Raw genomic sequence first — 27881 nt, forward strand, 5'->3', positions numbered from 1 at the left:
TGGATGGGTCCAAGCAGAGGTCAGACAGCCATATGCCTAGGATGTTTAATTCTGGCTTGGAGCCAAAAGGGCCTCTTCCAATGCTAGTGCCTTGGATTTTAAGGTGTTTTTAATTAAGAACAGAAACACTGAAAATGCCAGATTCCATGTGAGATAGTGAGGTTCATATACATGCCTGAGCATAATTTCATTGGGTTCCAATATTAACTTGTAATGCAAGGTCCATTGGAGCCAGGCTACATGCTTTTAGAACTGATTGCTTATGTGCCATCAAGTCAGCATCAACTCTTAGTGGCCACATAGATCAGGGTTCCCCAAAGTGGTATCAACTCTCAAGGGTTGATAGGACTATCCAAGGGGCCGATAAAAGGCTGGGGGTCAAAGGAGGTCAGTAAATATCTGGGGGTCAATAGGTGGTCAATAAACAATAGAAGGGCAATTGGGGTCAATTAATCTTTTGGGGTCTCTGTAGTGCTCCACATCAGTCCTTAGTCCTGGAGGTGGCTAGTGGCACGACAGTGTTACCCAGGGATGGTCAGCTGCCAGCAAGAGCGGTCTTGAGTTGTCTCTATCAGCTGTGTGTTGTTACTGGGCTTGTTTACCAGCATGCTTTGCATTGTGTGTCTGTGACCTTCCATCCTCCCCCTTGTCTCTCTCATCTCCCCTGTCCCAGGAAGAATATATATACGTGTAGTATTTCTGTTCACCTCCCATACTGATCATACTCCCCACTTCACCAATCTCCAACCACGTATCAGTGCTTTTGTTGACACTCATCAGATTCAACCTTCTCATCAATGCTATCAAGTTTCAGTTAAAAAAAAAAATTAAATATTTTTCATATTTTAAATATCACCTACTTTTATGAAGTTATCTATTATTATTATTTGTAGTACTGTTAAAGTCATATTTATTAAATTATTTTCATATAATAAATGTTTGGGGGTCGATGAACAATCTGAAACTTCATGAAGGGGTCAATGAGCTGAAGATTTTGTGGACCCCTGACATAGGTAGATTTTCTCCATGACAATCTGTCCCCAACCTTGTCCTTCAGGTCTTCCAGCAGTGTACCCATTGCCACTATCACTGAGTTTGTCCACCTTGCTGCTTGTCGTCCTCTTCTTCTCTTCCCTTCCAACTTTAGAATTAGGGTAGCCCAATTCTAAAATATACAGCCTCACTCCAATGCATGGCACAGCATCTACTTAGCCTTATTCCTGGGTGTGTTCTCTCTTTCATTAACTTCGTAAGCTGAAGGAAGAGGAGTGGAAATCTGTTTCTGGATAATGGCTACAAACATGTACAGCTTGTTGTATTCATGGTTCCCATGAGAAACAGATTATGTACTTGCTGTACTTCTGTACAAACATATTTGAACCAACCAATCCGAGACAGCAGTAACTCCAGTGCCATTTTTATAGCCTTAAATGTGTCACCTAACAAACCCCACGGCTGCTCCAATTAAAACTTAGAAAAGGATGTAATAGAAAAGGCAGTAATTTGATAATTGTCATATATAATATATACCTATACTTGGTATGCTAAAGTTGCACTTTCATGTTTTATACAAATTTCACGATGTCTATAAAATCCATCTAAAGTTGACAATTGTATAGTATAAAAATACATGGTTTCTTCAAATAATAAGAAAATAACTTTTTCTGACAAATAGTTATTAATGTATATGACAGCTTCCATCAAATGAGTTTTTCAAGTTAAAGACTCCTCGGCCACCTATAAGGTAAGACCATTGCTCTTACTCCTCCCTGTGAACTTTAACAATAATTTTTTTGTAGCCAGAATTTATCAAATTAATTGTCAAGATTTGGATTATCACTATAGTCAAGACTAGGACAGTTCCTCAAGAGACAGGTTGCTGAAACTGGGTACAGTACACTCATGATCCAGTATGCCACAATTACAGAGAAAGCCTGAAAAACAGAGTCATGCTATAGTTAAATGTGTATTTCATTGAGTCAACACTTCAGGAAATCAGATATGTAATCTGGAGAACCAGCAAGCAAAAATAATCAGGGAAGCATACAAGTGAAAAACAAAGGTGCTCCCTTTACTTACTCCATCCAGCATAAGGTTGAATTCTTGCAATGGGGAAATCCCAGAGGCAACCAGAAGTGTGAAAAGCAAGCTCATAAACAACACAGAGAGCTGTTTAGCTCAGTCTTGTTTCTATCAGCCTTTCTCAGCCTGGTATCCTCCAGATGTGTTAAGACAGATTCCCAGGATCCCCAAACTCTGGTAGTTACAATCCCAGTGCATCTGGAACATCCTGGATGGCAATGACTTATGAGTCCACATAAAAGTCTGCCTCCTGCCTTACTTGAAGATGTCAGAGTTTGAACCTAGAATCTTCTCCTGGAAACCACATGATCTTCCCTCTGAAATACATATTGATATGACTCTGGACCTGCAAGCACAGGCAAACTGATGCATTTCAGCTTCCTCGTTGGGGCTCAGAATGCTTGTTGAGAACTCAGACACAATAAATATCTGTTCCCACTCTAGCTCAGACTTAGCTGGGCATCCTGATAAGTACAAATTTTGGAATGGATTATTAAGGTCAGCCCATATTTGTTAACCTGTCACTATGGAGATAATACAACTACAGTATGATTGGATATCTGTCTTATGACAAGATTGGACAATGGGCCTTTGAGAGCATACAGATTAATACATAAAAGTACATAGATGAATGATGGTGAGATATGCATCTTAGTTTAAGAAGTAAAATAAAGATATTTGCTAGTATAAAGAGTAAGGAGATATTTGGACCAACCTTCCCAATTATGTTTTTGAAAGCTGTGAAAACGCATGGCTCCTTCAGGAAGGCATTAGGGATGGGTAACCCTAAGCAACCCTGAATGGTGGCACATCAGACTGATTATAATTCTGTTACAAATGGGTTTCATTAATTTTAATCCTATTCGGTAAGCCATTCAATCTCTTTGGAAATGAAGTGGCATGTAATCTAAAATAGGTAATGAAATAAATGATTTATATTTGTAAGATACTGATGGCTAATATAAAGGTTTTTTTTAAGGATAAAACACCTCATTGTTTACATAATAGGGTTTGGACAAATTCAATTTCCACATTATTTATTTTCAACTTTAACAGACTTTCTAGGCACACCAAAATGACCTTTCAGTACTTGAAAAACAAAATAATAGAAGAAACTTCTTCAAGCAGAGAAGTGGGTCGGAATCTCCAGCTGAAAACTTCTAAGTTCCACAAGGTGATATAAACTAGCTATGATCTATCAATTTTAGAAGAAGGAGGCTTTTAAAGACACATAGCATTATCAGTGGCTTGATTTTTGTTTCTTTAATGTCATGTCAGCAAACATTGGAAATAATAGAAAAATGAACTATAGAGAATTTCAGGGAAAAAAGTCTTGAACTCAAAAATTGACAATTCAAAGAAAAGAATCCCCAAACTGTTATTTTTCAGTGGCTAAGCAGCTTTATAATTCTATGAACATTAATTACCACAGGTGTACTAAATAATAGGAAAAAAACAAGCAAAATGTGAAAGAAAAAATATGAAAAATATTATTTACAACAGCATTATTATAATACTTAAAAAAAACCCTCTCCAATGCATAATGTTTTATCAGTTCAAAGGCTATACAGAATTTTATTATATTTGCAAACATAACATTATACATCATAAAATATTGGAGAGGAAGGGAAAAGACCCATATAAGCCATCTATGAGAATTTAACATAATTGATAAAAACTACATCAGCCTTTCTCAATCTGGTGCCCTCCAAATGTCATGGGACTACAACTCCCAAATATGTAGTCATGCTAGCTGGGAATTTTGGGGATTGCAGCTCCAACAAATCTGGAATACAACAGGTTGTGGTAGTATGGTCTAAATAATGGAATAATGTACACGCTGATATAAATTTAAATGAGAATATGAATGTAAACATTCATTAATATACAACATGCATAGACATATACTGACCTTCTGTTTCAGAACTGTAGCTTTTGCTGTAATTGTGCTTTACCATCCACAGTGGCATCAATCCAACAGGCACTACTGATGTATAGTTCCTCTCTTTCATGAGAATACATGCAGCCAAGGAATTCCTGTACAACCGTCCCACCCCACCCCTTGCAGAAATGAATGGAAGCTATGCAGTCCCAGTGCCCAACAGATTGTGCCTAGAAGTGCATTGTTTCTAGGGAGTAGGGACATCACAAAAGATTATTGGGTTTCAACTAGCTAGCTTCCATACTGGAGCTAATAAAATTGAAATTCTGTTCTTCGTTAAAAATAGCAGCATTTAGCTGTTTACCTTGGTGCATGTCTTTTCTATATTTTTAAAAATATAGACTTGGGGGAGGAGCTATATTTTTCTTATGACTTCCCCTTGCCTCTTTGTTTTTTTAATTCATGTGTTAAATTCCAAATCTTATGACCCCCATTTATGCAGTGAACAAGTTAATCTAACAAAATGATTAACTCATATTTGATGTGCAAGAATACCAACATCTTATTAGAATGATGGAAAGGAGGATAGAATTTAAATTAAAATGCTTTAGCCAAAAGCTATCTAAAATGGGGGGAAATTGCCAAGATAATAATTTAACATCTCCTTTTTAAAAGTGCAGGAAAAAAATCAGGTATTGTTTTATCCCAAAGCAAGAGCCACAGAATAATTAATCTAGTTCCCTGAGCTCAAGACACCTTCAGATTTTTCTCCCCCCCCAAAGATGCAGATCTCTCCTGAATTGGATCTACCAATGCTGCAATAGAACTACTTCATTTAAAAAGAGGGAACTTTTTTTCCTGGGATTAGCTTAAAAAATGACACTCCCGATGCCCTTTTCCTAGGTGAATGCAGGCAACATCCCTGGTCCAAAGCAATTTCTCCAGCAATGTTTTTCTAATCCATATGTGTCTACATGGCTAGAAGTTGAACCAAATACCTTCTACTGGGTAATGTTGGTGTATCTTGCAATTAATCACTTGAGGTTGTACAATGGAAGGGGAAAGTAGAGAATTACACACAGTCAACCATGGATAACTTGCCAGAGAGACTATTAATTCACTGACTTAATTTTACTTTCAGAGTGATATGAGACCAATGTTTTCTCTCTCCACAGTTACCCTCCATGCACAATAGTCATGACTGGCTCTGATTTCTGCCTGGTTAGCAGAAGACATGAAAGGCATTCACCAACATCAAATGGTACCCCTGTAGGGTGCTCAGCATGATCCAAAATCTTGATAATGCAGACTTCCTGAACATGCTGAAGACTCCACAGTTGTGTAGTCATATATAGGTAGAGGTCCCTTTCACTGCTTCTGCTGAAAATGAGGAGACGGGGGTAACAATCACACATAGGTCAGGACCTCGGACCAGTGGGTGCAATACCTCACTATCACTGCAATCTTTATTATATACATGGAGGAAGCTGTAAAAGAGGGTTAACTTCACAAAAAGTATTTAAAAATCCCTGAAATATGTACAGAAACAGCCTGTATGGCTGGATTACCACTGTAACTACTACTGAACATGTATGATTGTATAATGTTGCAAGAAGTTGTTAAAGCATTCCATATTATAGTATGTAATACATACATACATACATACATACATACATACATACATACAGTATGGAATCATATATATTGCTTCCTCCATTCCCTTCATTCTAGATTGCAGATGTTTAATTGCATTTCAGACTAGTTAAGATATAATATTCAAGTAATAAGGTATTCTAATGGAGCTGGGAGGCAGGGAAAATGAAAAATGTACTGTCATGTTACACAACTACATTTAAAAATTAAATAGAACAAATGTAAAATTCTGGTGCATATACAATACATTGGTTAAGATTTCTAAAACTAGGGTTTTGCTGGTTTTTTTTTTAAAAAGAAGTACTTTTCTTTGTGATACTATAGTTATGCACAATAATTTATACCTAGTAAGAAATAAAAATTTCCATCTTCCACAAAATATATATAACTATAACATTCACATTGCTAGTTTAAGAAAACAAAATGTGAGTTTTACATATTATGTAGCAATCTTTGTGGACCCTTCTAAATCAGTACATGAAGCCTTGATTAAATAATGCTTGAACAACAAATCTGGTTTTTCCCATACAAAACACCAGATTTTTTTTTTTAAACTAAAAGCTAAATAGGTTTTCCCATTTCATAATGGAACAATTACAAGCATAGTTCAGTTAATGGGGGAAAATCTACAGTATGGTCATAATGAAACAGTGAGAAAATATACATAATTTATCATCCTCATAGAGGGATTCTGTGCCGATTTTCATAGGGGAATGAGCCAAAACCCAATCTTTTTCTGATCATATTGTTCGGTAGAGTCACAGAAGAGAGCAATGCAACATATTAGTATTCAGAGCTAAGCCACATGATTATTAGATTCATCATTTAATTGTACCACTTGAGGCTGAAGCAGCGATTAAATGTTAACGCTGTCATAATGAAAATTTGATTTAATTCACTTTTGTTCAAGGAACTAGTTATCTAGTGAACTTTTGCCTTGTTCACCTTTGTCCTAGCAAACTCTGGATGGTATACAGGTGAGGTTTCTGCTCATGAGAGATATTTCTGTTCAGTTACTGTGACCCCCTATGTCCAGTTCCTCACGTCATCTCTCATTCTATTCAGGAGATTCCCTGGGGCTGTTGGGAGAAGGCGAAGAGGGAAAAACCACTTCTATGGATTACTTACTGTCAGCACCACATTAAAGGGAATCCTTGCTAAGTGTTCATCTGTCTCTCAGTAGAATTAAGCAGCTTTAGGGTCACTAGAAGAGGTTAGTAATGACATTTCAGATGAAGGAATGTTGTGTGTATGTTACTGAAATGAACAGGGATGAAAGAAGTGAACTGTAAATTTGTTTTAAGAAACCTACACATCAATGTAAAAAAAAAAAAAAAAAGTGGAAACATTGTCATAAATGTTTACTGTTTAAAAGACAGTAATTTAGAAAGACTCAGAAATGTGGGTCTCTGGTTTTTAGCAAGTTGAATATCAATGCAATATCTCTGCCAGACATACAAAAGTGGCATACTTCTCACGAACAAGTACTCACTTCTACTCACCAAGCAATGTTGATCTGAATTTATCTTCATCTAAATCGTCATGGCTGGGTTCATACACTATAACCAATCCACAATGTGGCTTTTTTAGTTTTACTTTAGCACATTGTATGAACCCAACCGTTGTTATTTGTGAACCACAGGTTATGGCTTAGCATGATGTGTTAACCCAATCATTACAGTTGGTTCAACACATTCGTATCTAAGAAAATGAAGTATTAAGTGTACATGCAACAATGTACAAAGATATAAAAAATATGGGGGAACTTATGAACATTTAATTTCCACTGCAGTCTAAAATGGTACAACCCAACAATACACACATCACATAAAGCAATTATAATACATTTTAGCTCTTAGCTAACAGATTTCAGGCAGTCCATTCCAGCTGCTGTATCTTGTTCTACTTTTCTTTGCTAATTTAATATAAAATATTTACATAGATATTTTTCTGATTTTATAAAATTGCACACTGCCTACTACTGTAGCTAGATTTTAAAAAATCACACACCCCCGCCCCCATGGACTGGATGCTATCCCAAGTCTACCTTATAACATGGTTAAAATATGCCAATTCTTTATCAAAACATTTGGAAGTGTTTTTACAAACACTCAGCTTAACATAAAGAGAACAGATTTGTTTCCCCAACCTGGCACCCTCCAGATGTTGCCCAAATTTTCATCCAGCATAACTAAAGACTAAAATATCAACACATCCTCAAATGCCAAGTTGGAGAAGCATGAGCTAGGTATTTAAAATACACACACAATCATTTCCCAGAGCTGATAATCTGAATCAGATATCACAAACATAAAGCAGTATTACTAAGTTAATTAAGGAAGAAGGGGCACATTTTGCCATATGCATCTTAGGGTTTTTCCACTTCTCTGTTCTATATTAGACCAGCTGGTGTCATTTCCTGCAAAGGATTTATTCTCTGTTTGATTCTTAGACTTGTCTATGGCTTCTTCTCTTACAGACAGAGAAAGATTTCCTGCTATACCTTAATGGTTATGACCAGACCTGGCTCACCCATCTTAACCAATGTATTTCCAATGTTCTTCTGGCACTTGCTCTGGTGTCATTGCAAACTTTGACTAGGTGGGGTCAATCCTAGTTGATGAAGGCAAGCCCTAACATAATGAGCTGGGAGTGAAGGAAACTTTTATTTTTGCAGCTTTAACTGTTAGATCACTTACTAGGGGTAGATTATCTCACACACTCTCTTCAGGAACTCAAAAAGTAATTGAGGTTACAAGTTTATTTTAATCTGATTTGTATATTTGAGATAAACAGATACCAAAGTCAATGTGGGAAAAATATTGCTGCATGCCCAATTAAAATACTAACTTAATTTTCTATTGTCAGAACAAACTTGCTGATTAAAAAACCCCACCACAACTGTGCATCTTTCAGAAGAATGGCCACCTTGGACCTTCCATGCTGTCAAAGCCAAATGCCTAGAGCCATCTGAGGAGAGCCATGGGTTGGGCAGAAATGGAATAAAATGTATGACAGGAAAATTACTTGCAAGCGCACATTTTAAATACTGATGCTCTCTATTCTGAGTTTGTGATTACTGCTACTAAGCTCTCATCCAGACCAGCAATTAACCACGAAAAACTGAGATGTAGCTTCCACGCACCTCAACAGGACATGAGGCCCCCAATGTAGCGGTTTAAAAGCACCTCAAATTAGAACAAGCTGCTGCTTCGTCTTAATCCCCTAGATATCCAAATCAAGTCACTTATTTTGCTACTCACCTAGAGATTATAATGCAAGTACACTGAATGCCAAAGTATATGTATATATAGATTCAAAGCAAGGTTACACACTGCACATTCCCTTTTGCACTAAATAAAAAGGCCCATTACTATAATAATAAAAATCACAATTAGTATCAGTGAGCTTTCTAAGGAGGAGTTGAATATAAGAACAGAATTACACACAGGAAAAGTCTGTTTTCTATCCTGGAAATCACATCCCCCCCTCCCTAACCCTAATTTCAGATAAACTACCAGACCAACTAGCACAGCTTTCCCCACTGTGTGCCTCCAAGTATGCTGGGACTACAAATGTGGGTGTTATAGACCCAACAAATCTGGAGGACATCACATTGGAGAGGGTTAATCAGCATACACATAATACTTTTCTTAACAGAAAACTCACTCATTAAAAAAATAAAATAAAATAAAAGGTTACCTTATCAGCAGTGATTATATCGTAAAATAAGTTTAAATCACACAAGGGCATATAGAAATGCATACTAATATCTTACTACAGAGTATGTTTTAGAAATGCCCCTGCTGTCAGGAGGTAACTTGTGAGCATGAAGAGAAGCAAGGTTGGCTAATTAAGGTTTACAGAGAGGGATGTAGATGGTTCAAGACGTCGCTGATGCTATGAAAATGGGTGGTGTTGAAAACCGAGAGCTTGTTCCAGGAATTGCTGAAATTGAATCGGTGGTTGGTTTGGAAGAATGAGGAGAAAGTTAAGGCAAATACAGAACAGGAACAGAAGTGTTTGCCTTTATTTGTGATCAGTCCTCTCTTTCTCTCTCTCTCTTTTTTGGTAATAGCTGCTTGTCCACAGAGATATGATGCAGATGGCTGTCCGAAGTTTTGCTAATACCTGATATTTCAGATAACACAGTAGTCAAAACATAAAATTGTTCTAGGCTACCTAAGTTTTTCATGAAGCAGATGAATATCTGACATCCAAAACCGAAGTAGCCTGGAATAGAAGAAAAGGGTGGTAGTGGTAAGAAACATTTTAAAATTATTTTTTGTATACACGCACACTCCCCTTTTGCTTCATTTCATTTCTAGTTTAACGAAGAAGAGCAGAATCTGAAAGAAAGGAAAACCCACCGACAGTTATGTGGAGCAATGAGTCAGTAACCTCCCTCTCTGTGCTCAGACCCCATTAATGGAAGTCTCACTCAATATTCTAAAACAAAGAGAATTCTGAAACACCAAACACTGTTGTCAGAGGCATAATTTTCAATGAAACAGGAAAAAAGAAATTTTTGGCATAAATGTCAAACTTGCCCCTTTGGGCATAAATTTATACATTTCTGTTTTACCTCCTCCAGACATTTGAGCTATTGTAAATAATGCCAAAATAAATAAAAAACTACACATAATGATAATCTAAAACCAAACTAAGAATGCATAGAAATATCCAAAGGTATTAGAAGAAAACCAGAGAAACAAATAGTACTGAAAGAAGATTTAAACATTAGTACTATGATACACTCCTGAGAGAGCTCATTTTCCAGCTTCAGGGCACCATCTTAAAAAGCGGGAGCCTTTCCATTCTTTAACTTTCTTTACATTTCTTTATATATTTATGATCAGACCTTTCCCCATCACTTCATGGTGGTAGGTTCTATCTAAATAAGGTTCTGTCTTTAGTGCTTAATGGGGAGGGAGTGTATGGAGACAAGCATGCTCCATGATATAAAAGAGGAAACAAACAAACTTGGATACTGAGAAACCCTACCTGGCATTGAAAATTTATATAGCAACTACATTCAGTATAGGTTTTCCAAATGCAGTCACAATGTTAGATTCAGACTGGAACATTTTTTGTCACACATTGTGCCTTCCTGTGTTAAAAAAATATTATCAATCACTTCAGACCATCCTGGCTTCACTGACTATATGAGTATTTATGAATGTGCCAACTTCACTGACTGTTAACTGATGATATTTGAACCATCAGTTTCCAAACAGCATGGCTATATAGTACAGTTATCCAAAAGCTAACCAAGGAGTTGATGCTGCCAAAAAACTATAATCCAGTTTGGGCAAATAAATGCATATTGCTCTGAAGTAAAAAAAAACCACTACTACCTCATCTTCTTCTTCAGATACTTTAATAGTATTATCCGGGGATTTGACAGGTTTCTGGGTACCGGTTCCATTTGTCTCGGCCTTCCCATGCTCAGCCTCCCACTCTTGTAGGACTTCGTCTATGTTAAAACGCCGCCGATAATTTACAAAAAAGTTTTTTACTTGCACCACAGACTTGTTTCCAATCACATCAGAGATTGCTTGAAAATCACGACCATATTTCCTGATTGCTGCAAAGAAAACAAAACTTTCTATCAGTACCATTACTGAAGCTCAGATGACAATGATATATAACTTCAAACTAATACTAAGCAATCCTGTCTCAGAGTACATGCATTTTCACAAGTATGCAGTGAGCTAGGTTAGACTGAGTGACTTAAGATCATCCAGCAAACATGGCTGTGTGGTGTACAATAAAACTAACAATTTACACATATCATAAAACCAATTAAAACAATTAAATTAATTATTAAAACCATATATTTGAAAATATTTGATATTTCTTATGGCTAAATATAGATTTAGTTATATTTCCTTTTATTTTTCTTATTTCATGCCTTTAATTTTTTCCCTTATTCTTTTCTGTACTTTGCATAACACTGCCTACCCCAAAGGGTAATAATCTGACAGATTTAATTTAATCTAATCTAATCTAATCTAATCTAATCTAATCTAATCCAATCCAATCCAATCCAATCCAATCCAATCCAATCCAATTTGTAAGGCCATCCAATTCAAAAGTCTAGCTGGTGAACAATGTTAAAAACAGATTAAAACCCCACAATCTTTTTAAACATGGAGCAATCCAGAAGATTGCCATCATACAAGAGTATTGTGGAGGACTTCAGCATTGGCTAGACCATAATATATATAATATGCTGTCTAATATGCTGTTCTTATGATCAAGAACATCATCTTGAGTCAAGGTGCGTGTGGTGGTTTTAATGTTAATTATTCAATTTTTTAAAAACGTCACCAAGAAAAACTGAACTCTGTAATCTGTATTACAAAACAAATTCTTTCATTTCTAATCAGTTTGGTTCATTTTTCTATTCCATCTAACACAAATTTGTTCTAATTTTCTTGGTTTAAACATTTCAAAATAATTTTAAAAAGAAACCAAAAAAAAAATTAAACAGCACAAATAACTGCCATTCTTAAAACATTTGATTAATACAGGGCTTCTCAAATTTGGGGGTGCCATTATCCCCTAAAATAAATGAATTTGCGTGGGCATCAATAATAACATCATTAAATAATATGAATATCAATACTTGCAGGAAAAATTAATTTCTCCAGTTGTGTGGGGTCAACTGAGTAAGTGGCTAATATACCTCTTACTCCAGCAGTTGTTTCTTTCCCTTTGATCTCTTGTGGGCAAGATCCCAATGCCACCACTGCGTTTCTTCTATGGCACAAGTCCCCCTGGCCTCGACGGTGCCCTCCCTTGCCTAGACTGCATCAATGCTAGTGGTACCATCCCTCAGTCAGATGTATTGCAGCTGCACTTGAATCTACCCAGGCACCATTCCATCTCCATGCAGATTAGTTGCCAGCCAATACTGCAGGAAGGGAAGCCCTATCTCAGCTCCTCACTGGGTTATTTAAATTACTCTCCACAGTGGGTAGTAGCAACAGGGCTCTCAGAAGGGAGTCGCAGATAGATATAAACCAATCCAATAGAGATCCCAGTATCACTGGCTGCAGAGTAGAAGTTAGGTCTGAGAAGACTTGCCTCCTTCTCTGCCTCGACAAGCCAGTTATGACCCCCCTCAAATATGCTCATGACTGACCCCACAGGGGACTGCAACCCAGAGATTGAAAATTTCTACCTTAACAAATATGCTTCCACAACCTGACAAAAGTCAAACCCAAGGACTTCCTCTTGTAAGTGCACCCTTGTAAGTATACTTGCAGTAGCTGAAACTGAGCACATGGTGCCTACAGTGCATGCACACACAGAAAGAAACTATTCTTATTATGTTTAAAATACACACATTGAATATATACTTTATTTTACGAAAAGAACGCAAGAAGTAGAAGACATGGATGGGGCTACCATGTCCAGCCAACCTCCACCCACTTCAACCTAAAACCATCACTTGGAATATGAAGAACTGGGTCAATCATCATCTGGAGTATGGGAAACTTCCACTGCAAAAATGAATGGGAGTCTGGCCACCCTGAGGTAAGTGAAGCTGCAACTATCAAACGTTAGCATCAACCCTGAGAGATAAGTCAGAAGCAGAAATTTGGAGAATTATTTAGCCAATGTGGAAATGCTCCATCAGAAATCAAGACAGAGGGTTATCTTCCCTATAGTCAGGAATATATTTGCAACACCATACCTTGCACCGCAAGAAGCTGTTCATCCGTGGTCCAGCGTGCATTAAATTTCAGTGTTACCTAAGTGTCATGAAACATAAAGAGAATAATTTATTTAGATAACAGATGTGATTTTAAACCCCAGCCCCCAAACTGTATACAAATGAAACAGTGAATGGATTGCTTGAGCAGTCATTTGTTAAATAAAGCCTGCATTATTCCTCTCAGCATGTTTTAAAAAATCTCTTTCCAAGTGAAATTACAGAGGCAGTCCATTATTTAGTTAACAATAACATTTAATTTATAATAGCAGAAAAAAGGGGATAAAGGGAGTGGCCAATGATTTTAGCACAAGACTCCAATTATGGGTTGGCTTTGCAAACCAAGCCAAAACTTAAGGTCACCTGGACTGTGGCTTTTGGTATCTTCCTGATTTTGAACTGTGCGTTTCTTCTCATCCTAGCTCCAAGACTGGAGTTAGAAAAGGGGACTGGGTTAATTCCCAAAACTGCACTGGGCCTCAGAAGTATTTGATGGACCTCTGCAGCCCAATGCAATTATGGGTATAAATGGCAAATTTGATCAGCTTTTATCATGCAAGTCAGGTGCCCTTCTATAAACTTCAGAAAAGAGAAAACTGTAACTTCCCATTAGCATGCAAACTTACCTCTGGTAACCTATATTGCTCTATTCCCCCTTCAAGTTTCTCTTTCAGAGAGCTGTTTGTTTGTTTGATATTTTGAATCTGAAAAGAAAGGTTCCTCTCTCAGTATGGATAATACCCAAAGTTCCTGCATGATCTAAAATATTCTCTAAAACATTCTCTATTCACCCATGCCATTAACTTAAGCTAGAGTCCCCATTCCTCCAAGAACCACCATTCCCTCTCCAACTAAGATTGGGGTCTTGTCCTTTTTTTCCTTTTTTCCCCTCCCCCGAAACATCCAATAACTAAGTAGCTGGGAAGCAATAATGGGGAATAGTCTCGTTCCTTCTTACCCTCTTTGGTGACTTTCTAAGGCTGATAGTTGCAGAAAACAGGATACTAAGTTGGATGGTTCCCAGCGGAATTCTTACATTTTTAAAATGATCACATTCTCATTGCTTACCTTTGTCTTTCTTTTGGACAGGGAGACATTTAAAAAACAAAACAAAACCCTAACCTACCCTCTGAGCTGCAGGCACTTATTGTTTTTATTTTGTGAAAATGCCTATGAGCTTTTTTCCAAAGTCTGATCATAATAAAAGCTATCTATCTACCTGCCTATGGAACCTACAACACTAGTGACGCTGGAGGTTGAAGCTGTGTTTTGCAATCCACAATTTTCCATTTAAATGCTTCTGAAATTAAAATAATCTTTTAAAATGTCAAGTACAACAGGCAATATGACAAGTATAAAGGAATGTGACCACAGTTACATGAATATGGTTACGTAGATGACTATGGGACCAAACAAATGACTTGTACAATAATATTCTAACCGATGGAGGGAATGTAAGAATAAAAGCTAGGTGCACAGAAGTGGTAAGGCAGAGGAAAGATATTCTAACATTTTATACTTGAATGTGTGAAATTAGACTTTAGATGGAAATCAATAAAATAATTGACTGATGTAAAAGTTCTCAGAAAGTCCAAAGTATGGAGAAACATAGAAACTGTGATTTATGGAAATCCATAGTAACGTCCTGAGTAAGATACAGGAAGTTGGCAATCCATCTTGCTGCACTGTAAATAGAAAGCCAAGTTGAAATAATTCTCCTATAAAATGTACTGCAACTGACAGCTTGTTAATCAGGTCTCATCCTGATGCAAAACATCTCACCCGAGCTATAAATCCTCCCAGGAAGCTGTGAAGTTGAGATTGAGGGCAGCTTCTGTTTAAAATATGTTTCAGACGATTAAAAAGAAGCCTCACTCTGTTGCTGGGAGAAAACACATACCTGTCGCTTGATGGACACAAGCTCCATGTCCAATTGCCTGAGCAAAGTGGTGGCAGCGGTTGCATTGGCAGACACGGCTTCCACATCTTCCTGAGAGAGAAACATTCCTTTGGGAGGTTTCCTCTTGGCTCTGTTCTTAGCAGCCTGGGTACTGTGCTTTTCTTTCTTTACCTGAGGAATTGTTTCCACAGGGGGAACCTGCAAAGGAGAGATCTACCATATGTAAGCCTGATTTCTCAACCACAAGCTATCCACAATCTCAGCTGCCACTTCCAAACAGACCTCAAACCAGGGGTGGATAGGCCATAAGTGCTCTCTTTTACTAAGATCCTGCATGGCAAAGCCAGGTGCAAAAGGGAGATACTATCCTGCTTCACTTTTGTACTAAACCAATGCACACACCCCATCGTAAGTGGGTAGTGTCAGCATTGTCAGAATTTAATGGGTAAAATGGGTATCTCATTTTAATCTTGGCAGAACACAGAGGCCATGTGTTCCCTTTTGTTTTAAACAAACAATATGAGTTCCTGAAGCCTTAGGGCATCCATTTTGTCCCTTAAATACCACTAAAGTCGGGTGGCATATAAATTTATTGTTATTATGGTTGGTTGCACAGCCAGATGTTTAGACTAGATTTGGCACTTTTGCCCACCTATTGAGTCCTTCCCAAGGACCTGGGATAGGCAGATGTTGTTATTATTATTAAATGCTGAAGTCCTTCAAAAAGGTCAGTTTGCACAATAGTCCTGTCTGTTCCAATTGCGTCATGATATCATTCTTCTTGCTTGCTACGGGCCAAAAGAATCTTTAAAAATGCATATAAGAATCTCTGCACATTGACCTGTGGGGCAGTTTACTGGTGCTGCCCAAGTACTTTTCTGCTAAAGTAACACAACTCTGAAAGGGTACAGACATAGTCTGAAGGCACAAGAGCACAAAATGCACCCTTCTTGTTAAAATGGAGTAAGACTAAGTCTGTTAAGTATCTTGCCTGACTTCTATTACTGAGAAAGAGGAGGAGATAAATGCACTAAATCAGAACTACAAATAATACAATGGCTCCAGAGTTCAAAACACATGAGAAGCACCTTTTTACCAAAGACTATTATCCACATTCCCCACCTGGGGAAAAGGAGCCAATACCCCCATATAGGACTAAAGTGACAGCACCCCCACACTTTCCAAGTGTGCCACTGAAAGCTAACCAAAGCACTCTTTCCAAGCTCAACCAGCAGCATCTCAGTTTAATAATAAAAGTGCATCAGAAATAAAAGACTATCTCTCTGGTTGAGCATGGGGGTGACTGAATTAGAAAAAAGTCTAAAAATTATGTTTGATATGCAATTTCCTGTGTGTCAGCCAGAGGGGAAGAAGAAGAAACTAATTTAAGACAAAACATGAAGGGTCAGATGATTGCAGGCTAATCCTTAAAGCTCATTCCTTTTTATATGCAGTACTGCAAAACAGAGGGATAAAGATTTTTGCATGGGTATGAAATCTGCCCTAGAAAAAGGTCTTTCAAGGACAAATATAAAACATAAAGAATACAACTGCAGAACGCTATTTTAGATTCCTGCAAAGGAACACTTGGATCTGCCTGCTACTCCACTAGCAATGTAATTTTTGAAATTTCTTCTGAATCTTTTGATAACACTAAGGGCATGTCTACAGAATGTGAAAGGACTGTCGAAAATCTCCTTGTTAAGTGGAAGCAATAATTCCTCCTTTTTAAGGGAAAACAACAATTGCCTTTCCTCAAATGGAAACAGCAAAACATGTAGGAGCCGAGCAACTCTGTCCTGCTCCTCTGAGGAAAATAACAACCTCCATCCAACAGGGACCAGTGCAGGGAGAATTCCCAGGAGAGTCTGCCTCCCCCAATCGGGAGGGAGGCCACAGGAGTTGCACCTTAGCTTGACAAGTCCATTCTAGCTGAAAGGTTGTGCTGCCTCAGGAGCCCACCTGCGTCCCCCCGTCTCCCTCCACTTCTGCTCAGTGATAACTATGTTTTATTGCAGCGTGCACAGTGGAGGAACAGTAGTCTTTTAATCATCCTTTGCTCTTAAGCCAATGACTTAAATCAGCTTTCAATCCTGATGCTGGTCTTTGGTTTGAAAACAAAGTTGACCTAGCATTCATTAGGATTTTGCTAGTTTGGGCATCAACTGCCAAAGAGAGAATTCTCAGCACTGGACTAGGCGTGCATTTGTGCACATTTAAGAGAGAGGGATTCAGAGAAGGGCTGGCGGAAACAGGAAAAGAAAAGCTTCCCAAGATAGTTTCTCTCAACCACAGTTAAGATATATAATCGGGCTCCTCCTCTTCCTTAAACGATCCTATGCTCACACTGATTCACTGCAGCATGTTCAAAGTAACAGGCAGCATTTTTCTAGTACTTATGTTGGAAGACTGCCTTTTTGAAGAGGCAATATACTGAATTTACACACTGTAGTAAGCCATAATATATGGGTTTAGCATGTTAAGGTAAACTTAGCTAACTGCGATTTATTCAAGAATTATATTTAAATAAATCATGCCTTAATGTGATGTGCAAAACAAACATTGCATGAAGGGGTAGAGATATGGCTTAATAAAGAAGTTTGTGTTTTCTCTGTAAACAGATCCCAGATTCCTCCCTTGACATTTCCCAGCAAAGATCCAGCCAGAAAACCTTAGCTACTATTAGCAGAAAATAACCTGACCTATACAGATCAATAACATAACAGAGATTAAGGGCAGTTTTGTATACTGCTGTGTTTGTAATACTGGTACATCAAAATATCCAAGCATCCACAACACCCCTCACCAGCTTACATGTGGTAAGAGTTCATCTCTCTATAGTATGGAGTAAATTAAATTGCAGTTTTATCTTCCAAGCTATGGAAGAGACTCCTGTTAGCCTTCTCATCTCAGCACAAGGATAGGGTAGCCCCCATTTATCTTTCCAATCTTTCTGCATGTTTGAAGACTTAGGAAAACATGGTGGGTTTTTGTCACCACAAACAATCATTGGCTAGCAAATGCAAGCCAACTTTGCAGGCATGTGACAATATGTTTTCAACAGAAACACTGCCACTGGAGATGGCTGGATCAGATTATTTCTCATTACATAAGTGGAAACCTGCTTTCTAAATGTTATAATGTAAGAGCCTTGCTAGATCAATATAGCCTATTTCAGAATTTTGTATCTCATGCTAGCCAACCAGGCGTATCCAAAAAGTTTACAAATAGGATACGAGTTTTATAACAACTTTCCACTACTGTTCCCAAGTAACTGGTCATAAAAGCACCACCTAAGATCAGTGTGTCCTTATTATGTTTATGTAGGAAACTAGATTTACTTTTTCTCCAGTGTGCAAAACAATAATTGAAATATTAGTTAATTTTTGTCTTAAACTATAGTGAGATGTACAAATCAAAAGATTATTAGAATGGAAGAAGGAGGCATTAATATAATTTAAGAAGACTGTGATGTAAACACTGAGAGCAGAACCTTTTAAAAAATCCCCTATTAACATAATAATGTTTAATACTATTTAACTGAATGATAAAGCAAATGAACTCTGCTTTAATTAATATAAAAGAGAAGGGGTCGGGGAGAACCTTGGCCATGTCACTTCTAGAAAAATATGACAGTGAAGGAAAAGAATGTGCATCCTCTTACAGATTTAATGCTATGGGATAATTTTGGATAATCAGCTGTATCACTTACAGGATTACAGAACTGTAGACCAGTTAGCTTTGTCTTAGCTGTTTTTTTCCAGGAAAGATTCCTTGTTGCTTTTAAATTGCCTCCCTCAAGCATCTGCAAAGTAAAAGTGGTTGGTGGAATGGTGAATAAGAAACGAGCTGAACCATGCCTAATTCTTTCCCCCACAGAAGCCCATCACTTCCTGAAAGCCTTTTGGTGGAGAGTTGGCAAAAAAAAAATAAAAGCAGGAAGTGGGAAAATTGATAGGTCATCCTTCTACTTCAAATTACATCATCACTGGACATACAAGCAAGCATGCACACATTACTTGTTAAAAAGAGATATTATAAATGTTTTTATAAGTATTGGGGATAAAGGAGATAGAGGCAAAATGAAGACAATTAATTATTATTATTACATCAAGATCCCCAATCTGGGGTCTTCCAGATGTGTTGAACTGAAAATCCAACATCTTCAGCCAGAGCACAGCCTACAGCAGTAGCTAAGGAACTATGCAGACTGAAGTCAAAAGTCATTGTTCCTCTCTATTCTGCATTTGTCAGACTGCGCCTAGAATATTGCAACCGGTTCTCAGTACAATTTTTTAGGAAGAACTCTGACAAACTGGAGCATATCCAGAAAGAAACCAAGACGAGAAGGGGCTGGTGGGGAGGGACTTATTAGGAACACTTGGAGGCACTGAGTATGAATAGCAGTCTTCAGATTTCCGAAGAACTATAATGTAGAAGGGGAAGTATTATTCAAAATTCTTCTAGAAGACAAAAAAAAAGGGGGGGGGAGTTATGAGGAAGTAGGTCTCAGTTGGACATCAGGAAAAATTTCCTAACAATAAACACAGTGGAATAGACTGCTTTGGGAAGAGGCAGGACCTTCTACACTGCAAACATTTAAACAGAGGTTAGATGGCCATCTGTCAGTAATGCTACAGCAGTGGATTCCTGCAGTGAGTAGGGAAATGGACTAAATAACGTTCACGGTCCCTTTCCACCCATGGTTCTAAGTCCCACACATTTGGAGGGTACAAGGATGGGAAGGTTGTATGAGTGTGCGAAAACAAGGGAGTGTAAGTCAACATATGTTATATTATCTGGAAAGCAGACAAACTCAAACATTACAACCATCTGTTTCCTTTTGGAAAACACAGCAGATATAAATTAACTTTGACTTTCACCATGCATGGCTACATCCACTGTTCTGAATGGCATTGCAGAGAAAAAATGGCAAATCAAAGCTTTAGGGGATTAGGCAGAACCAAAGCCTACATTTGTCATACGTAAAGCCTGTCAAAAAGATTTTAAAAATGTAGCTAATTATACACCTCTCATAGAACAGCCATCCAACTGAGATAGTTGTAACTTCAGTTGTAACCAACTGAGATAGTTGTAACCTTCAGCCATCCAACTGAGATAGTTGTACTGAGATAGTTGTAACCAAAACTGATACCCAAGAAATGAGAAACTAAAAAACACCAGCATCTTTTTCTTAAGAACTTAGAATGCTGGTTTTGTGAAAGATATCTTCTGTTTTTACACCTCCACCCTACTTTGACTCTGGATAAAAATAGCTCTGCAAGAACAGACTGATCAAATCCAGCATTTAGTTTCCCACTGTGGCCAGCCAGATGCCTCTGGGAAGCCCACAAGCAAAACACAAATGCAAAAACTTTCTGCAATTTACTGGTCCCCAGCAACTGACATTCAAAAGCACACAACCTATAGATTTCAAGTAACTGTAAAGTTTGTGCTAAACCATTATATAGTTAGTTTGGGTCTGGATTAGTGTACTGTGAAAACTCAGCCACTGCAGTATATAAGCAATTATTTATGAAAGGGATGGACAACTTTTGGTAGTTGCTGATAATACTAAACTTTTAGAAGTCTCAAGGCTACAGTGGATTGGGAAGGACTGAATTGTACATTTAGATGGATCTTCTTCTTCTTTTTGAAAGGAGACATTTTGAGTTTTTAACTTTGTTAAGCCTGTTTGGGAAGGGAAGAAATATTTGGTGAAATATGGTTAAATAAACTTTGGCTTATTTGGCAAAATGTGGTTAAATAAACATGGTTAAATAATGTGGTGTAATGCAACATGCAATCCTACCACAAAGTGCTCCTTTAATTAACAGCAGGTAGTAAGGGAATGAGAGCCAGTTTGGTGTAGTGGTTAAAGTATCAGCTAGAAACTGGGAGACCGTGAGTTCTAGTCCTGCCTAGGCACAAAGCCAGCTGGGTGACCTTGGGCCAGTCACTTTCCCTTAGCCCTAGGAAGGAGGCAATGGCAAATCACTTTTGAAAAACCTTGCCAAGAAAACTGCAGGGACTTGTCCAGGCAGTCTCTGAGAATCAGACACCACTGAATGGATTTTTAAAAAAGTAAGGGAATAATTATGCTGCTGAGCCAACAGAGTTATAGGATGTATGTACGAACTAGAGCTTTACACACAAAATATCATCTGTCTGGATATTTTCTACTTCTTTGTTCCCTGGAGTCATCTAATCATCCAATGGGAAAAATCAGAACTTTCCCCTATCCACCCAGCTCTCATCTTATTAACTGAATGTACAAACCTAGACAGATGGGATTGTAAAATGGAAAATCTATCCAAATCTATCTGTTGTTCCTCAACAGAGGTCTTTTGGGGGGGGGGGGGACCAGATCCCTGACACAAAGTAAGACCAATTGTTCATTTATATCAGTTCCAAGCCACACTGACTCAAAAGTAGTCTCCATGTTTGCTGATGGAGTCTTGCAGAGCTTTCCTGGGAAATATTGGGGGGGGGGGGACTGAACCTGGGACTTTCCATGTCCAAAGCAGATGGTCTCCTACAGAGCTACATACTTTCTCCTGCAATCAGAGAATAACTTTTCATTTAGATAATGACCTCCTGCCTATGCTCAACAACTCAGTTTGCCAAGTTTGTTTTGAATACCCAGCCTGCCAGTTGTGTTACTAGAGCTATGGATTCTGCAGTCATCTTACTGTGGTGTAAACATGTACAAAACATTTTGATTCCAATTCTTTTATATTCAATACATTCATTTTGAGTAAAAAGAACTGTTTCAAGCTTAAAGCAGATTGTTTTGAGCAGCTTTGGAAGAATATCAAGCTAAAAACAGCTCTATTTCCACTTCGAAATGGTTCCAGAATGCTTGAGATGTTTTGCATAGCAGTGTTGTGGTGTAACCTGTTGTTCCTGCCCTTTAGTTAAAAGATCTGGATTATGAGTGCTCATTTGGTGAAAGAAGAAACAGCTAATGCAAAATCATATTTGCAGGCATCTGGAGGTTTATAGGGTACAGACAAGGAAACTCTCAGCATTATAAAAATACAATATACACCTAAGACTTTTTGGATTGAGGATTTGGCATGAAGACAATTTAACTGATTTTGAACTATATTAAATGTGTCTTTAATTACCAATCAATGTCACACTAAACTCCCAAAGTGGAAGCTTCTATTTAGCACTACATTATTAAGAATACCAGATAAATTCATCCATCTGTCACTTCAGTAACAGAAGTAATTGTAAAAATTATGAGAAGAATGCAATGACACAGGATACATTTCCAGAGTTCGGTATTAAAAGATCTGCTTCTTTATATCTTCTCGTTCACTGCAGTAATCTCAATTCTCAGTGTTCAGTGTTCATTGTTTCAACAATCCTGTCAAGTAGGTAAGGCTGAGAGGCACTAGAGGCAATATCTAGTCCAAGGTCACTAAGCGAGCTTCATGGTTGAATGGAGATTTGAATCTGGATGACATCAGCCACTTTATCACAAAATGATAAAGTTTACACATTGTACTAATCCATGTTCTGTTGGATCATGGTTTGATGCTACAACTGGATGGGTTCACATAACAAAAATCAAAATAAGCCACATTATGATTAAAGCAATGTATGAACCTAACTAGATTCACAGCTTCACATATTATTTTGTTGACCTGAACCATGAGGTACCATTCTACTACAGAATAGAACTGTATGATATAGTGAACAGGAGTGGCATTCCGAAGTAATGTCACTGAAGTTTTTAAAAAGTCCGCTTTTAAGCTGTGTCTAGTTCAAGCATAATTTCTGACAAGCACTGACTCTGATACAACAAACTTTCTTATTTTCATAATCCAAGCCAAGATTGTAGGATAATTTATACATCCAGAGTCTATATAACTTGTTATTTTTGATATAAAGAAACAATGAAGCAATTTCCAAGTAGTGGGTATGTCATTCAACAGAATGTATGCATCTGAAAACATTAAACTTTGCTTCAAAGTCAAATGAATATACATAATTACTTCTTCCCACAGCATAACTGAAGGGTTACCCTAATTGATTCTCTGTTCCCTTATAATTGCCAAGAGATTAGTTCTTAAACATTGGAAAGACAAATTTATGGCATCAATTACCCAGTGGATTGAAGAAGTGATGTTACTTGCATCTTGTGAATGAGTTCCCTATAGATGTTGATTATGCACGAACAATTACAGTGAAATATGGTTATCTGTTATTGAAATACAGGCATTCCCCAGGTTAAGAATGCCCGGGTCACAGATGACCCATAGTTAAGAACAGAGCAAAATTGTATTGTATATGGAATTTTGCTATTGTAGCAAAATTTGAGTTAAATACACAGTGATTCGAGTTAAATACACAATGGTTTGAGTTAATTATACAATATTGTTGTTTAGTCGTTAAGTCGTGTCCGACTCTTTGTGACCCCATGAACCATATTACTTATACAATATTATACAATTATACTGTTCCAGCTTACATACAAATTCAACTTAAGGCCAGACCTTGGGAATGGAACTCATTCTTAAACTGGGGACTACCTGTAGTTATAAAAAATGTGTATCTTTATTTGCATGAGAATCCTTTATATATACAATTTATTTTTGTTTTAATTTTTCCTCTTATTTTTCTCTCTGTTCTATTAAATAACCCCCTCCCCCCATCATAAATTTACAGAATTGGAAGGTGCAATTTAAGACAGAGAGAGTAACTCCCTGTTTAGGATAAGAGTCCACATTCCCTAAAACATGGTTGTCCTGCCTCTGCTTAAACACATACATTGTAAGACAGCTCTCCAGCTCTCTCAGCCATTGGTTCCAGTGTCAAACTGCCCTCACTGGTAAGAAGGGTTTTGTAACATTCAGCCAGAATCTGATTTCTTGAAATTTTAATCCATTAGTCCATCCTGTGCTCCAGGACAGATCTCTGTGACACCCCTTCGCTACCTTTAGATACTTAAAAAGTGCTATTATATGCCCCTGCCCAGTCAACTTATCTCAAAGCTGAACATGCCAAGTTGTCCCAGTCTCTTTTTGTAACACTCAGATTGTCTTTTATCATCGTTGTTTTGCCCTTCTCTGTACCTGCTCTAGTTTCTCTGAATCCTTTATAAAATGCGATGTCCAGTATTTGACATGGGATATGAAAAATACGGAATAAAATGGAACTATTGCTTCCTGTGATTTAGAAACTATAGACTTCAACTGATGCAGCCTCAAATTGCATTTGCCCTTTCAGCAACTATGTCACGCTGCTGACTCATATTCAGTTTGTAATCAACTATAATTCCAAGCTCTTTTACACAAGTACTGTGATTTCTTTTTCTTACATGAAGAACTTTGCATTTGTCTCTGTTAAATTTAATCCTGTTTTCTTTTCTTTTTTCAGAACATTTCTTTCTCTAAATTGTCAAGATCATTTTGAATCTTATTTCTGTTTACTTGGGCACTGGATATCCAACCCAATTTTGTATCATCTGTAAATCTGATATGCATTCTCTCTACTTCTTATCTATTATTATCCTTACTGAGCAGCTAGTGCAATCATTTACTTCCCTTCCTTTTATTTTGAATGTATCTGAAGACCGTTTTGTTGTTCTTTATATCCTTCGCTAATCTCACCTCATTCTTTCTTGACACCATTTCTACAAATCTGAATGTCCTTTGTGAGTGGCCTGGCTATACTTTCCACTTCCTATTTGTGTGTGTGTTTTTTTAAACTTTCATATCTTCAATAAGATGTATGATTTCATCTCTTGCCTTCTCTCCCCCACACCCCATCCCCCCCGGAACAGTTTGCAAGTGTGCTTTCAGTACCTCCTTTTTAGGAATTCCCACGCATCTCAGGCTCTTTTCCTACCAGCTTCTCTTTGCATGTCGATCTATTACAATTTGCTTTCTTGAAACCCAAGGTACATGTCTAACTATGTTCAGTTTCAGTATCCTTTAATATTAAGCATCCCAGTATTAAATCATTGCATTTATTCAAAGTTACCTCTACATCCTATTGACTGATAGGATTTTGGGGCTGCTTCACTCCAAAATGTCTCTGGATGACTTACAGTATTTAAAAGAATACATAATTTAAAACAGACATGACTGTCCAGACCAACTACATAAATGACATCCAGAAAAAAATTGACAGGGGCTCCATAAACTTTAAGCTTCCAAAATAAAGGAAAAAGCCCTACATGCAATGTACATAATATGGTGTAACTTTATTCTAGCCTGTTAGATCCACTTTGCTCAAGGAATCAGCCTCTTTTAAAGTTTTGGCTCTGAAACCATATACTAATAAATCACATTTGGAAAAAAAATCCTATTTCCTGCTTGGATTATAACACCCACTTGGAAAAGGATATGCCACTATGCATATAGTGATACAAAAGTATATATTATGTATGCCACATTCCCCAGTTATATGTTGGTGTCATTTATGTACAAATGTTTGAAGATACACTGAGATCTGAAAACACTGTTTTTCATCTGAATCCATACCACTGGATTCTCAACTCATTGAACAAATTACAAATTATGTTGGGGTCAGTTCACCCATCACTTTCCAAAACTACTGTGTTATTCACTGTCACACAGTCTTAATGAATCTGCCTTACTAAAACTTAATGTACCAAGTCCATCAAAGAAATAGATTTGTAGACTATATTTAGGTGCCAATACTAGAAGCCAAGAAAAGATATTCAAAATAAGTACTCATAAACTACAATAAAATCACACAGTATAATGCAATTAAATCGTGGTGTTTTGCCTAACAGCATGATGATACTTCTGAAGTTTTCTGTCTTGTATCTGGAACTTCTGGCTACATCTTATTGTTGTAGGTTACATCTTACCTTCCACTCACCTTGAAAAAACTGACCTATGTGCAAATGAAAACAACTACACTTAACTGATGAAACTCTCTATATTATATAATAATGTTAATGTATTTTAGCTTATTTATTTATTTATTTATTTATTTATTTGACTTGTCCCCGCCCATCTCCCCACAACGGGGGATATGATAGCCTCTTTGTCCTGCATTAACTTAATTGTGCTATAATATTTTATTTGTAGTAGATGTCTTTGGATATTTATATATTATTGAACTTTTTATTAAAAGTTGACCATTAAAACCTAATTTGATTATTAGGTAGATGACTCAAAAGAGGTGCAAACATAACATTCAGCAATCTTTTTAGGATGGAGGCCCACTTTAAAAAAAAGCAAAGAAAAATTTAGCATTTTGCCTTTTAGAAACTGAATGTATTATGTCCTCCCTTATTCTTGCTAAAAATGGGGAGGGGGGATTATGCTGCTGAAATTTAACCATTTCACTACCAAACTTCAGCAATGTGATCCTGGAGTGTTGTCAGGGTCTCATGGGGCTTGTAGACCATGAATTCCCCAACCCTTGATTTAGAAACAAAGGAGAGTTGAAAGAGTACAAACTTTTGGCATACACATAAGGATTCAAATGAATCAACAGCAGATTCCCCTTGTATGTTTTGGCATCACCGGGCAACTTATTTATTTGCCAGTCACACCACCAAGAAACTCATATGGGGCTTGATCTCAAAAGAAATGTAGTCTTAGGGGCATAATATATGTTCTACTTCTCCTCTCAAGACACAATTCTGTATTAAATCCACTACAGGACATCGCCAGTGGTTTCAATCACAGCACAAGAGAGCCAGTTCAAATGCAACTTATATAATCATAAGTGCACATACTGTTCATTTTTCTCTCAACAAATCAAGGAATCATGTTGCCTTTCAAATTTCAGATGGAAGTAAAATAATATTTTCTTTGACAGATATTTACCCAGGACTCTACACAAAAATAATGCCAAGAAGTCACTAATAATTATGACAAACACATAAGATTTGAACACAAAATGTGAAAATGTAAAATAAAGCACCATCAAAATGTCACTCAAATTAAAATACCCATGTCTATTTCTCCCATAGTAGAATAGTTTTTCACATCTACAATTGCATGTGGCCATAATACTCAATTAAGCTATAGTTTTGTAGGAGTTTATTTCCATCATCTTCAGTTATGAACATGTTGTTGACAGATCCCATCAGTGCTAATCAGATGGCAAAAGTGGAAAGGACATTCTAGGAGTCTGTAAAATGCTGTCTGCCACAAGATGCAAAAATAGTGTCACAATTTGATTTTTTTACCCATTCCTGCTCCAACTGAAGACAATCAGCTTCCCAGGATACTAAAAGCAAATCAAAGTTTTACTGTATCCAACTATCATTGTTACAGGCATATGCATGCTGTAATATGACTGTTGTTAGAAAAAAGGAAATGACATAATATTGCCTTTTTAAAAATCCCCTTTCTTCAACCTCTCTGGGAAATTTCCCTATGTATGACTGACCTTTGGCCAGCAATTTAAAGCATTACATGCTTAGCGTTTTAGAAATTAACTTTAATTCAGTGCAACCGGGATGTTGTCTGGATACTGATTTCCCATTACCCAATAAAGTTTTGTTGTTTTAGCACTGTTGTTTATTCTACATAACCTTGGATTTTTTATTATCCAAAAGAGACCAATAATGTTATAAATGAAGACAAGTACAAAGTATCTAATGAAGCAGGTCCAACAACCTGATCAGTGATCTAGAAATG

At 37.3% G+C, this 27881-nt stretch overlaps 1 protein-coding gene across 4 annotated transcripts in view; it reads right to left on the bottom strand.

Annotated features, from left to right (window-relative positions):
* Positions 1-3030: 3030 nt before the first annotated feature.
* Positions 3031-27881, bottom strand: part of RCOR1 (REST corepressor 1) — a 140617-nt gene continuing 115766 nt past the window's right edge. The window contains exons 8-13 of one of the 4 annotated variants that reach the window (XM_088149807.1): positions 18953-19045; positions 15241-15453; positions 13967-14044; positions 13323-13380; positions 10975-11204; positions 3031-9850 (exon numbers count right to left, since the gene is read on the bottom strand). In XM_088149807.1, the coding sequence (XP_088005933.1) occupies positions 9809-9850; positions 10975-11204; positions 13323-13380; positions 13967-14044; positions 15241-15453; positions 18953-19045 (714 nt within the window). In that variant the 3' untranslated portion in view covers positions 3031-9808. The remainder of the gene's footprint in view (positions 9851-10974; positions 11205-13322; positions 13381-13966; positions 14045-15240; positions 15454-18952; positions 19046-27881) is intronic. The other 3 variants (XM_088149808.1, XM_088149810.1, XM_088149809.1) reach the window with 3 other exon arrangements.

Source organism: Python bivittatus, unplaced genomic scaffold, assembly GCF_059951505.1.
Source record: "Python bivittatus isolate LINGU-HERP-01145 unplaced genomic scaffold, Pbiv_v1 ctg000580_np1212, whole genome shotgun sequence".
Lineage (NCBI taxonomy): Eukaryota > Metazoa > Chordata > Lepidosauria > Squamata > Pythonidae > Python > Python bivittatus.